This window comes from Nycticebus coucang, chromosome 8 (assembly GCF_027406575.1).
Source record: "Nycticebus coucang isolate mNycCou1 chromosome 8, mNycCou1.pri, whole genome shotgun sequence".
Lineage (NCBI taxonomy): Eukaryota > Metazoa > Chordata > Mammalia > Primates > Lorisidae > Nycticebus > Nycticebus coucang.
The window spans coordinates 102,930,438-102,944,989 of record NC_069787.1 but is presented as its reverse complement, the minus strand read 5'-3'; the positions used below and the strand labels follow the sequence as shown (position 1 = coordinate 102,944,989).

The window sequence follows — 14,552 nt, the reverse complement described above, 5'->3', positions numbered from 1 at the left end:
CTACAGTTGCCGGCCACAACGCCCAGCTATTTTTTGGTTGCAGCCGTCATTGTTGTTTGGCAGGCCCAGGCTGGATTTGAACCCGCCAGCTCAGGTGTATGTGGCTGGCGCCTTAGCCACTTGAGCCACAGGTGCTGAGCCTGAGTTGATTTTTTTTTTTTTTTTTTGAGACAGAGTCTCAGTATTTTGCCCTCAGTAGAGTGCCGTAGAGTCATAGCTCACAGCAACCTCCAACTCTTGGGCTTAAGCAATTCTCTTGCCTCAGCCTCCCAAATAGCTGGGACTATAGGCGCCCGCCACAATGCCCAGTTATTTTTTTGTTTCAGTTGTTTAGCTGTCCCAGGCCAGCTTCAAACCCGCCACCCTTGGTGTATATGGATTTTTGTATATAATATAACAGTTGTTCTTATTTTATGGGTTCTTGTTATATAATCTTTCTTAATATAGTAATTTATTAGTTTTCAAAAAGATTTCTTTAAAACAGTTTTAGATTTACAAAAAAAAAAAAGAGAGAGAAAATAGTACTAGGAGTTTTCATATATCTTGTACCCTGTTTCCCCCAATTATTAACATTTTACATTTACTATATAGTACATTTGTTGTATTTAATAAACCAATATTGATACATTATTAAGAAAGTTCATATGGTTCACATTTCCTTAGTTTTCACCTAATGCCTTTCTTTCTTTTCCAGGATTCTATTTAGGGCACCATATTCCATTTATTTGTCATATCTCTTTAGATTCCTTTTGGCTGTGACAGTTTTTCAGACTTTCCTTTTTTTTTTTTGATAACCTTAACAGTTTTGGTAAGTACTGGTTAGGTATTGCACAGCATGTTCCTTTACTGACATTTGTTTGATGTTTTTCTCATGATTAGACTGGGTGTATGCATTTCTGGGAGAGAGACTGCAAAGGTAACATGCTATTTGCATCATATCCTAACAAGGGTACATATTATCAACATGCTTTATCACTGTTATGACTATTGACTAAGGTGGTGCCTGTCAGGTTGCTCTGCTGTAAAGTTACTCCTTGGTCTCTAAGAAATCACTATGCACAGCCATTCTACTCTTTAAGGAGTAGAGAATTATGCTCCCCTTTTTGGGGCTGCAGTATTTATTACATTATTTGGAATTCTTCTGCACAGGGGAGTTGTCTCTTCTCCCATTCAATCATTTATTTGTTTATATTAGTATGTCTAATTAATTTTAAAAAATCTTATCTCTTCTGTTTCCTGAATTAGTTTAGTTTTGTTTATTCTAGGTCATATTTTCTGAATCTTTTTAACTTAATTTTTTTCTTTTATGATTTTGGTTTTCCTTATTACCTAGTTTGCCTATTTATAGTTAAGAAGGACAAGGTAGTTGATATAATTTTTCTCTGGTGAAATATAGGTAAGTCTATTTTTTCCTCTCATTTTTTTTTCTTTTTTCTTTTTTTTTTTTGAGACAGAGTCTCACTCTGTCACTCTGGGTAGAATGCTGTGGCATCATAGCTCACAGCAACCTCAAACTCTTGGGCTCAGGTGATCCTCCTGCCTCAGCCTCCCAAGTAGCTTGGACTATAGGAACCTGTCACACCACCTGGCTAGTTTTTCTATTTTTAGCAGAGATGGAGTCTCAGTCTTGCCCAGGCTGGTCTCAAACTCCTGACTTTAAGCAATCCACCCACCTTGGCCTCCCAGAGTGACAGTATTACAGGTGTGAACCAACATGCCTGGCCTTTTTTTTTTTTTTTTTTTTGGAGACACTCTGTTACCCAGGCTAGAGTGCCATGGCCTCAGTCTATCTCACAGCAGCCTCCTGCCTCAGCCTTTCAAGTATCTAGGACTATAGGTGCCTGCCAGGACACTTGGCTAACTTTTCTAGGGATTTTTTTTTTTTTTTTTGTAGAGATGAGGTCTCATTTTGCACAGGCTGGTCATGAACTCCTGACCTGAAGTAATCTTCCTGCATCAGTCTCCAGGAGTGCTAAGATTATAAGCGTGAGCCACTATACCTGGCCAGTAGGTCTATTTTTCCAATAGGTGTCTTTCTTGGGTAGCAAGTATGCCAGGAGTTGTGTGAATTTAGGTTGGATGTGATAAGTGGCAGGCACTGTTTTAGAGTAATATTAGTGGGACCTCCACGATCTCACCACCCTCAACAGAGAAACAAGAGCTTTAATCTGCAGGTGTCACATTAGTATCCTGAGCATGCTTTTGTCAGTTTATGCTTGTGAGTAAATGTCAGGTTGCATTTACCAGGAAAGGAGTCAACTGTTTTGTGTACCAACCTTCTATGAATCCCCATTTCTAATACTTCTCATCAGATCCACTAACCCTGAGGTTACACACACACTGGAACTCTGATAAGCAGAGGAACTCACTTCACTGCTGCCTACATAGCTCCTCATTCTGGGATGTGGTTTCCTGCTTCTGGTCAATTTCTATCTTCAAGAATTATGTTTAACTCTCTTGTACACTGATTTTTTTCTACCATTCTTCTACCATTCCATCCACTCTCATAGTCTTATTTCTTTTTAATTTCCAACATTCTAATTTTAGAGGGGTTTGGGAAAGAAAAAGAAGAAAATTTGTCTATTCCTTTTGTCATCTTTTACTAGCAGACTGCACAAGTCTACTTCTTAAATAAAAATAAAATTTCTCCTTAGACTTAAGGGAAGTATAAATGACCATTAACTCATAACTATGGTTTTTTGTTGTCTATTTGTAGTTTTCTTAGTATAAACTTAATTTACATTCCTGTTGAAACTTTTATTAAAAGCTCTGATAAAATTGAGAATTGCATCTGTCAGGGAAGGGTCTTCACAAGAAAAAGAATTCACCATATGTACCTTTCGTAAAGGGACAATGTGTACAGTTGTTGGCAGGGTTAAGGGAGCACCAAGGGAATGGTGAGGCACCCAGAGGCTAGCAACAGGAGGACACTGGGGCCAAAGGAGCAAGGGGAAGGGTAGAGTTATGGGAGCCAAAAAGTGTATTATAGAGAGATATAGTTGTTGTGCTGATGCAGAGACTGGGGAAGAAATGCCAACTTCCCGCTCTCCAGCCCTCCCATCTACTGGCAAAGTTCCCAATTGGCTATATCCAAACAGAAGCTAGTCAGAGCTTAAAACATGCAATTTGAAGGGCTACAACAGGGAAAAGAATGGATTGAGGGGTTGAGGATGGAGTACGGATAAGGAATCTACCATCTTATTACCAATATATGGAATATATTGAATTTCATAAAACATAAAGAGGAGTATTTAATATTGGATATGATTAGGTATAATGTTCTTGATTAAATGCAAAGAAATATTAATAATCCCCATTATCATGACTATTTTTTTAGGGGAACAAAACCAAGTAGCAGATAATTCTAAGGATATCAAAATTATCATGTAAATTAAGAAAAGTCCAAAGGCCCTGAATGTAAAATAACATCAGAACCAAACTTCTTAACACAGAAAATTGTTACTATAATTAAAACACCTATGTCATATGGTTGGTGTTAGAAGTTGGACTAGTGGTTACCCTGGGCTGGCAATGACTGGGATGGAGTGTGAAGGGCTACAGGGGTACTAGTAATGTTGTTTCTTGATCTGTGTGCTACTTCTACAGATGGACCCACATTGTGCAAATTCACTGATTAGAATATTTATGAGTTGGATGATTTTGTGTAAGTATATTTCAGCAAAAATCTTTAAAAAAAATAATAGCAGCCATGAATATAACCACAATAAAACAACTATGTCAATGTATTTTTATTTCTTTCTTTAGGCACCCTTACTAACAGCTAACCAGGATTTACTGAAGAGCTAATGCAATGATGTACATTTAACATAAAGGAAAGGCAGATCTTAGCTTCAAAGAATTTGTGATCTGCTTAGGAAAACTGAACATTTAGACTTGAAATTAAGAATATTAACAATATCTCTGGCTATGAAGAATGCTATTAGAGCCAATACTTAGATGTAACTGATATTCATATGAAGGCCTAGATAGAAACACTCCCCAAATGGCTCTTGCACTTAAGAGATCTCTTTGTCTTTGACCTTAACAGAAGTCAACTAGACCAAATGCTGTAGACCCTGCATTTAAACCTACCACACACAAGGCCACAAAAGCCATGAAGATTCCTAAGCCTCTTCTCTTCTCTGAAGGAGTAAATAGAAAGCCCATGTCTAGTGGGAAGGGAAGCAGACAACACAAGGAAGGATATTTGAGGGCAGAGAGAGGGAAGCATAAAGGAATGTGACAGGAAGAGGATCTCTTTGTGTCAGAATAAAGAGAAGTCTGTAGGTGCCAAAAACAAAGGGACTTTGTTGCCTGGCAACAGACCTACAGAGGCAACTAAAACCTCGGGAGAAAATAGGTATGTGTGCATCTAGGAAGATGGGCCATGGGTATCTTCACCAGGTTTTGGGGCTTGATGTATGGCACAGAAACAGCAAAGACCTCTGGATCTAAAGGGATCTTTTAGCTGAGGATGACTGATGTCTCAGCAGTAACTCCCAACCCTCATGCTTTGGTACTATGCAAAACCTCAGCTGTGGCATAGTTTCAGGATGAGGAAACCTCAGGTTGATATGGGATTAAAAATATCCCCCCGCCAATGCATTACACACAGACTTTAGTTTTACAAATGGAAAAGAATGACACTATAGTATTGCTGTTTCATTTATCTGGTTGCACCAGTGAAAGCTGCTTCATATAACTGAGTTTTCTAGATTAGTAAATATAGAGTCTGTGTTACCTATATAAATAATGAATCTCAACTGAAATCTGGTAATGGGATCCTGAATTACTCCCATTAGAAAGAGTTTTTTCTTTCTATTTTTTTCTTTTTCTTAGTCTCCCGACTACTTTTTGCAGTCTCTGCAGTGTGATCTCAGTGTGCTTGATTCTAGTTATCTTCTCTTCCTGTTCTAATTTTCTGTTTCAAATATATCCTGGTTCAGAAAATTAAGTATTATAAAACTATGCTTAAATCAAGAGTCAAGAGTCAAGGCACTGAGTGCAAACCCCAGGGTTCATGAGGATGATTCTGATTTACACCACAGCCTGTTCATATTTTCTACCAGTTTCTTAGTTATATAATATGTCAGCATTTTTCAAGTTATTTTCCTGGATCCTAAAGTTTCAGAATCCTAAAGCTTCAGTGATGGCTGTGAGTGAGCAAAGGGGAGACTGAGTGGCCCTTCTCCCTGCTTCAGTGGGAGAAAGCGGTTGTACCTTATTCTCCTATTGGTGCTATTCTAGATTTCAATTAACAAAAGAATTTTACCGCTAAAATAAGTTTGGTAACCACTCTTCTAGAAATCTGATCTCTAGATCTGAGTAGCTTAATTGACTATATGTTAGAGTTGCATATTTTTTTTCCAAAAACTTCTGGAACTCCCAAAATGGGACCTATTTTCAAAAGGAAATGAAAATTACCTGAAGTAAAGGGATGAAATCCTCCTGTTCTAGAGAGCTGCAGCTGGGCTTTGCTAGAAGACAGATGAATTTGGAGGCATCATCATGATGGTTATTCAGCAATCTATAAGAGAAACAAGTGCTTAGGAAGACTGGCTTCTCTGAGCAACCAATGACTACCAAATCAATAGTTGCCTTCATGGAAAGAAGTACAGCGAGTCCTCAAAGAACTAAAAGTAGACTTTCCAATTGATCCTGCAATCCCATTGCTAGTTATCTACCCAAAAGAACAAAAGTCATTTTACCACAGGACATTTGCATTTGAATGTTTATAGCAGCATAATCATAATTGCAAAGATGTAGAAAAAACCCAAGTGTCCTTCAACATCAATGGATTACAAACTGCGATATATGTATACCATGGAATACTAGTCAGCCATAAAAAGATGGAGATTTTGTATCTTTTGTAACAATTTGGACGGATTTGGAGAATACTCTCCTAAGTATCACAAGAATGGAAAAACAATCACGCTCAATACTAAATTGAAACTAGTACATTAACAACTATAGGCTTACTTGAGAGAAAACTCAAATTCAAGAAGGGGGGCTGGGTTGAGAGCGTTTGGCAAGTTCCCACCCAAATGCATGGGTATATAGTACACTACAAACTCAAATGACAACTCAGACTTTACCTTACAAATGCAAACAATGTAACCTAATCCTGTGTATCCTCATATTATTCTGAAAAAAATATTTAAAAAATCAATAGTCTGACTTGAAGGCTATGTAGGTCAAGAAACAAAAGAGAGAGAACTATATAAACAAAGAATGTTTTAAAATAATGAGTTGTCTATGATACAAGGTTGGATGAGCACTGAAGAGGACCCTGATTTCTTCTAGTGGCTTTAGCATGAAGTAACAAGGCTCTGGACTTGATGGTACAATGGAATGGAAAGGAAGGAACAGTTGTCTAAAATATTTTGAGGAAAATTTCTCAGGACTCCAGTGTTCCTATCTTGTATTCCAAGCACCTATTGGTAGATACCTCCAACCTAAAAAATTGGGAATCATTGTGGACTCCCCCATTTCACTCCCAATACCTATGAACTACCATGTCCTTTCCTTTCTATCAAACTTCCCCTTTCCCCCATCTCCCACTGTCAGTATTCATGCTCAGGCTCTCATTGCTTCTTGCCTGATATTTCTGAAAAACACATCTGATCATGTTACTGTCCAAGCTACAATTCTTCTGTGGAGTAGGAGTCCAAGCTCTTGATCTAACATAAAAGGACCTTCAGGATCGGGGCGGCACCTGTGGCTCAGTCGGTAAGGCGCCGGCCCCATATACTGAGGGTGGCAGGTTCAAACCCGGCCCCCGGCCAAACTGCAACCAAAAAATAGCCGGGCGTTGTGGCGGGCTCCTGTAGTCCCAGCTACTCAGGAGGCTGAGGCAAGAGAATCGCTTAAGCCCAGGAGTTGGAGGTTGCTGTGAGCTGTGTGAGGCCACGGCACTCTACCGAGGGCCATAAAGTGAGACTCTGTCTCTACAAAAAAAAAAAAAAAAGGACCTTCAGGATCTGATCCTACCAGCTCACGTCCTCTTCCATTACCATTCCTGCATTTGTAGTTGCCTAAATGTTCTATGCACTCCCACCTCCAGGCATCTGTACTATGCTATCATCCTTGCTACAACACCCTTCTTTCCTACTTTGCTTTCTAGGGAATCTCACTTGGCCTCCTGAGTCCTTCCATGACATCCTATGCTGCTTAGTTCTGTCATGGTTGTTCCACAGTAGTATAGTTTTAGTAAAAGGCGAAAGATTTATGCGATCTGAAGGGAAACCAGAGTATATAGTACAGTTTTAGTGTTGTAACTCTTTCACTAGACCGTAAGCTCCTTACAAGTTTAAAACTATGTCTTATTTTCTTTGTATCCAGGTCAGACACAACACCCTGGCACACAGATAGCATTTGATAAATGATTAAAGGAAAACAAGAAAATGTGATATAACAGACATATATTTGTTATGTCTGTTAACAGTTGAGATATACATACTAACTGACTTCATTTGTGATTATTAGGGGTATGATATGACTTGTATGTTTATCCTCTTTGTCATTCTTTAGATATATATATGTTTCAGGAAAAGATTAGTGTAATAGGAGCTAACAGGAGCCATTTCTTTGGATTAGAAAATGGGGTATGATCACAACAGAAAAGCAGTGACATCTTTGAAAAGAAGCATTTGTATAAAAAAAGGATAGCACTACTCTCATGACAGATGAGAGCTACTCTGAAAGGATGAAGTCAAATCAAGGATGCCTTTTGCTACAAAATAGAAAGAAAGGGTGAATTATAATTTTCTGCCAATGCTACTGGCTGGTAAACTCTACTGGCTTTTAGGTGATGTAAAAGGATTAGAAGGAATTCACAAGCTGAATCTGCTGCCATTAAGTGTTGTTTTTAAATAATAACAATAACAACACTACTACTACTAATAGGTGAATAAAAAAGAATGAAGACAAGCACAGCTATTCTAAACTGGTATCTTCCAGAGCTTTTAAGACAAAATCTTGTTTTGTTAATGGACAAATGACATATTGATATAAAAGGTAAAAGACAATAAAGCATAATAAAGCTGAAGCAATATTATTGACTCCAACTGAGTGGAGTTCTGCCCCAAATCTTGTACTCTTGGACCTCAAATAAAAAAGCTACAGAGCAAATAAAAAAGCTAGGAGACATTTGTTCCTAAAAATGTCCTGACCGTAAAAAACAAAAAACAAAAAACAGATGTCAGAGGGCGGCGCCTGTGGCTCAGTCGGTAAGGCGCCGGCCCCATATACCGAGGGTGGCGGGTTCAAACCCGGCCCCGGCTGAACTGCAACCAAAAAATAGCCGGACGTTGTGGCGGGCGCCTGTGGTCCCAGCTACTCGGGAGGCTGAGGCAGGAGAATCGCTGAAGCCCAGGAGTTGGAGGTTGCTGTGAGCTGTGTGATGCCACGGCACGCTACTGAGGGCTATAAAGTGAGACTCTGTCTCTACAAACAAACAAACAAAAAAAAAACAGATGTCAGAGTATAGATTTGAAATGGGCAATAGCACAGGAAAAGGAAGGGGGAACAGAACCACTTAGAGGAGAGATATGGAAAGCTCCAACCCAGGAGCACTCTGACATGAGGAAAATTATTTCCCTTTATATTTATGCTTTGTATTTGCCTTTATTTTATTTTATTTTTCCTGGTTCTTTTTTTAAATTTCAGATTAATATGAGGGTACAGATGGTTAAGTTTTCTTTTCTTTTCTTTTTTGAGACTTAAGAGTCTCACTTTGTTGCCCTTGGTAGAGTGCCATGGGGTCACAGCTCACAGCAACCTCAAACTCTTGGGCTCAAGCGATTCTCTTGTCTTAGCCTCCTGAGTATAGCTGGGATTATAGGCTCCTGCCACAACACCTGGCTATTTTTTAGCGATGGGGTCTCACTCTTGCTTAGGCTGGTCTTGAACTTGTGAGCTCAGGCAATCTACCCACCCTAGCCTAGGATTACATACGTGCATGATCTACCTCATCTGGTTACATTGTTTTCAATTTGACTTTATTTTAAAAAATTATATAGAGCTTGTTATTGGAACAAGCCAGCATACATATGCATAGGCCAAAATGTTTTAATTCTGTAGAATTACCTGCCAGTTACTTTTTTGTACTTGACAGTTTTAATATATTATTCTTGGGCTCAAGGTACTTTATGAAAAGTGTACAATTTGTAAAAAATTACAAAACAAACATATCTTCTCCAAGGTCAGTGTGGTAACTCAAACCACCATAGTTAGCTGTTTAGTCTCCCAAAAGAGCCATACTTTGGGCTCCCTTAAAACACTCTGGTTTTTTGCATTTTAAGAGCTCAAAGAGGAGTTCCCACTAGAGGGCACTCAAACTATTTTAGTATCTGATCATAAGATAAATGCTTTAATTTAGAGACATCGCAGAATTTTTTTTTTTTAACAAAAACGATAGGGACAGTTGTTCATGCTATTTAACTTCACCCACCAGTTTCCCTGCAATTAACCACAGTGAAGATTTGTGCTTCATGTCTTTTTCCCCCCCTCTTATTTTTTTTACAGAAGGGTCTTTTCCCTAGAGATAAAATTAAAATGATTCATCTCAATAAAGGAATAATGTCATGGTAGCTACTTTTGCTCTGTCTACCAACAGATACTCTGAATACCTTAGTTCCAATATAATTCAATTTGCTGCTATATTTCTAAAATTAAGGCTCAGTGCCTATAGCTCAGAGGCTAGGGCGCCAGCCACATACACCAGAGCTGACGGGTTCGAATCCAGCCAGGGCCTGCCAAACAACAATGGCAACTACAACAAAAAAATAGCCAGGTGTTATGGTAAGTACCTGTAGTTCCAGCTACTCAGGAAGCTGAGGCAAGAGAATCTGGGCGGCATCTGTGGCTCAAGCAGCTAGGGCACCAGCCACATACACCAGAACTGGCAGGTTTGAATCCAGCCCAGGCCTGCCAAACAACAATGACAACTGCAACCAAAAAATAGCCAGGTGTTGTGGTGGGCACCTGTAGTCCCAGCTATTCGGGAGGCTGAGGCAAGAGAATCGCTTTAGCCCAGGAGTTGGAGGTTGCTGTGAGCTGTGACACCACGGCACTCTACCCAGGGCAATAGCTTGAGGCTCTGTCTCAAAAAAATAAATAAGTAAAATAAAAACAAAATAAAATTAAGAATACATTTATTAATTAGCTACTAAATTCTTAAGCATTATATTATTAGGGCTTTTAGGTGGTATGAAAGGATTAGAAGGAATCTATAAGCTGAATCTGCTATTATTTGTTGGTTTTAAATAGCAACAACAACAACAATAGGAAAGGTGAGAAGAACTTGTACAAAGAGAACTGATCAGTTAACAGAGGTAGAAAGGCAAGCTATGATATTCTCCTAAGATGTATAAATATATCAAAAAATAGCTCCTACAAAAGAAAAAGAAAAAAAGAAAAGGAAGAAGAAAGTTGCATTTGATTGGTTAGAATGTTAGAATCCAGGAAAATCTTGATAAATACTAGTCCTTTGGTTCCTTAACTAGAGTTTTCAAAACATAATGATTAAAATATGTTCAATTATTTTTAGGTATAATTTAAGTAGGTATAATCTTACACTGGATTACATGAGAATGAAACTATATTTCTCATGTGATACATGGGGTTTGCTCCCCTTAAAGGAAAGTCTTTAGTTCCTTTTATGTCACAACTGTCCTGATACCCAAATTAACAAGTAAAACTAAAAAACTATCAAATAGTTATTAAAAGTATTTCTGCAGATCCACTTTACTGTTTAAAGACATATATGATAAAGACTGTGACAAAGAACTTGTATGTGGGCATAACTGGTTGTGAATCAATGAGTTTTCTAGTTTTAATAAAGAGTAAAGTGAAAAAGAATAAATGAGTAACATAGGTGACCTTTATAAAGCACATTGTGAGGACCACACAATTCTTTTCTTACATACTTACTTTCTCCACATAGCAATGAAAGACTGTGCTGACACAAATCCTGTCTTCTCTCCCCCTGCAGCCCTGAACATGGGGGCTTTCCAATAAAGAGGACAGCCACAGACCTGCAAATAAAAAACAAATATGGCATAAACCAAGAGGCAGTGAAGAGATACATGGCCAAAGAAAAGTTGTTTGTGGCTTTTACCCTTCATGCCACAGTGGATGAAAGGGCCCTCAGGAGAACAAAACTGGGGCACAGGCAAATATATCAACTGGGGTAGATTCAGAGAGAAATTGGGAAAAAATAAGAGGATTAGGTTTTTAATTGAGAAAATGGAAATCCATTTACCTTTTCTCCGAGTTTATTTATAGTAATTTCCCTACTCCCCCCTCCTGATAGTTAAAGCAACCACGACTATAAAAAGAACAACTGGGGATGAATATTAACTTCAAAAACCCTAAAAGGCAGTGCTTTTTCTCCTTAATATCTTCCTTTCAATTAAAAAAAAAGTATCTTGGGCAGCACCCGTAGTACAGTGGTTATGGCGCCAGCCATACACATTGAGGCTGGCAGGTTCTAACCTGGCCTGGGCCAGCTAAAACAACGACAACTGCAACAAAAATAGCAGGCATTGTGGCAGGCGCCTGTAGTCCCAGCTACTTGGGAGGCTGAGGCAAGAGAATTGCTTAAGCCCAAGACTTTGAGGTTGATGTAAGCTATGACACCACGGCACTCTACCCAGGATGACAGCTTGAGACTCTGTTTAAAAAAAAAAAAGGTATCCTTTTACTCTCACAAGAGTTCTTACTAAATTTATCTACTTTTTCTTACAGGAAAAATTCTGTCCTTTAAATAATATTATAATATTACCTAAATATTAGCAGAGAGATAGTCTCCAAATCTTCCTAATTTTGTACATACATAGAAAACATATTCCCAGATCTGGATTTTTTTAAGAGTCACATTGTGATATGAGATAATTACCATTACACATATTAGATACAGGATCTGTTCAGTCTTCATCATTCTGTGGAAAGAAGCTTCTTTGGAAGTAGATTTGATGTGTATCTACATTAGGTTTAGGTGAAATCACTCCTGGGGTTAGGCCTCACTCCTCATCTCACAGGAGCCTGAAGAATACCTAGTCTGACATTAGTTATCTTGGGAGAATGCCCAAGGCTGCTGGGTTCATGCCAGAGTTAAAGATACAGGACAAGATTCAATTCAAGAGAGGTAAGGACAGGGCAGAAATAAGAGGCTACTGCTGCCAGGGCTTCTAAAGCACATCTGCAAACAGAGTAGAATTGAAAATTTCTGAAGTCCACAGGTTCACTGAGGTCAAGAAAGAGGGAAAGGTGTTGCTTAGCAACCATATGATTTTTGCTTATTGTATAAATTATGATTGCTAAGATACAAAGCTCATAATTAATATGTTTTGGGTGGATAAACTGTCAAATCCCCAATCCCAGGCCCTTATTTCATGGAGAATGGTGGTTTGCCAAGGAATGCTCTTAGCCTCAGTGATAAGCTATTGGAAACTGCTAGAAAAGCTGAAAGAATAGTCTGTATTATGGAAGTGAGGGAGCCACAAACACCAAGTACAGAGAGAGAGTAGAACAGGCTTGCTAAAGTGCTTGAAACTCCCACCACCGAAGTTGCTTACAACTTTTTCAGAATTGGAAAGGATCAAGAATCATCTAGCTTTTGGTAAGTGGTCACCAGCCTCAACTGAAACACTCCCAGTGGCTTGTGTGCTTACCACCTCCTATGGGGGTAACTTCCTTTTTTTTTTTGACATAGAGTCTCACTATGTTGCCCTTGGTAGAGTGCTGTATTGCCCTTGGTAGAGTGCTGTGGTGTCACAGCTCACAGCAATCTCAAACTCTTGGGACTTAAGCAATTCTCTTGCCTCAGCTTCCCAAGTAGCTAGGACTATTTTTTTTTTTTTTAATTTTTGGGACTGTATCTTTGTTACCCCAGGCTAGAGTGCCCTGAGGTCAGTCTAGCTCACAGCAACCTCAAACTTCTGTATTCAAGTGATCCTCCTATCTGTCTCCTAAATAGCTGGAACTACAGATGCCTGCCACAACGTCTGGTCAATTTTACTATTTTTCTTTATAGAGATGGGCTCTCACTCTTGCTCAGGCTGTTCTTGAATTCCTGTACTCTAGGGATCCTCCTGCCTCACTCTCCCAAGTAGTTGGGATTACTGGTGTGCAATATCATGTCTGGCTAATTTTTTCTATTTTTAGTAGGGATGAGGGCTCACTCTTACCTAGGCTGGTCTCGATATGCTAGCCTTTAATAATTTTTTTTTCTTCAACTAACAACTGTTGTTTACAAATAAGAATCCTGACTTACATTAAACTGTTATCTCACCACGGACTTTACTTTTTAACATTTTTTATTGATACATAGTATTTGTACATTTTTGTGGCTTTTTAATCTTTTTTATCACTATATAGACTTTAAATCTCTATTTTGAAACTCATTGAAGACTTTTGGTTGGGTCTGTCCTTCCTAAGTGAATTCCATCCAGAAGTGGAAAGTTTCTTTGAGTAAAAAAAAGAAAAAAGAAGTGAACTGTAAATGTGGCCACAAATTCTTTGCAGCTTATCCATTAAGAGAGGAGTGTGTTTTCCTGTCTTTAGTGTAGGATGACCTGTGACTTTTGTGAATCAATACAACACTGCAGAAATGATAGTTGATGTTATATAGTAAAACTAATTGATGCCCTCCCCACCAAACAATAAATATCTTGGAATTCATGTAAGAGAGTAATCATGAGACAGCTAGGAACAAAGAGTTACTGGGTGTAAAAAATACACTGGTTTTGGATTTAGTATCTAAAAAACATCCCTGTTATGTATCATTTTCTAAATAAAATCAAATTCATCTGAGCATGCACCCTCCAGGACTGATAAAAAATGTAAGTTGGGTTGAGTTTTTTGAAGGGCTCTGCTCCCTACAAACGTTGTTATTCCAAAGGTAGATCCTGGAGGGGTGGGGAGATATTACAGGGCAGTCAGTGAGTGCCATATCTGGGAACCCATTAGTTTGAAGAAAAAGCAGCAAATCAACTAGAAAAGGCTCCCACAAACCCTGGAGTTGATCCCAATGGCTTTGTCAGAGTATAAGTTGCTCTGATCCTAATTCTTGCTCCTGTCCTTGTTTTTTTTTTTTTTTTTTTTTTTGAGACAGAGTCTTATTACGTCACCCTTGGTAGAATACCGTGGAGTCACAGCTCACAGCAACCTCAAACTCTTGGGCTTAAGCAATTCTTTTGCCTTCGCCTCTCAAGTAGCTAGAAATATAGGCACCCGCCACAATGCCCAGCTATTTTTTTGTTGTTGTTGCAGCTGTCATTATTGTTTAGCTGATGTGGGCTGGGTTCGAACCTGCCAGCCTCAGTGTATATGGCTGGTACAGTAACCACTGTGCTACAGCACCAAGCCTTCTGTCCTTGCTTTTATAATTAGCTCCACGAACCTCAATATGTTTGTTATAATCCTCTCCCTTAATGAACTAGTTGACCCCTTGAGTTGTTTCCTAGAAATGAGTCAACTTCCATTATTAAACAACTTTCGTTCCCGGGATTAAGGTCTTTTCTCTGAAAGATGCCAGTTAAAATGCATAT

At 38.8% G+C, this 14,552-nt stretch overlaps 1 protein-coding gene across 5 annotated transcripts in view; it reads right to left on the bottom strand.

The window, feature by feature from the left end:
- The window catches only part of PPP2R3A (protein phosphatase 2 regulatory subunit B''alpha), a 198,840-nt gene that overhangs the window by 105,855 nt on the left and 78,433 nt on the right, over window positions 1–14,552 (bottom strand). For all 5 annotated transcript variants that reach the window (XM_053599237.1, XM_053599234.1, XM_053599233.1 and 2 more), the window contains 2 exons: window positions 10,933–11,036; window positions 5,425–5,527 (listed from right to left, as the gene is read on the bottom strand). In XM_053599237.1, coding sequence (XP_053455212.1) covers window positions 5,425–5,527; window positions 10,933–11,036 — 207 coding nt within the window. The remainder of the gene's footprint in view (window positions 1–5,424; window positions 5,528–10,932; window positions 11,037–14,552) is intronic.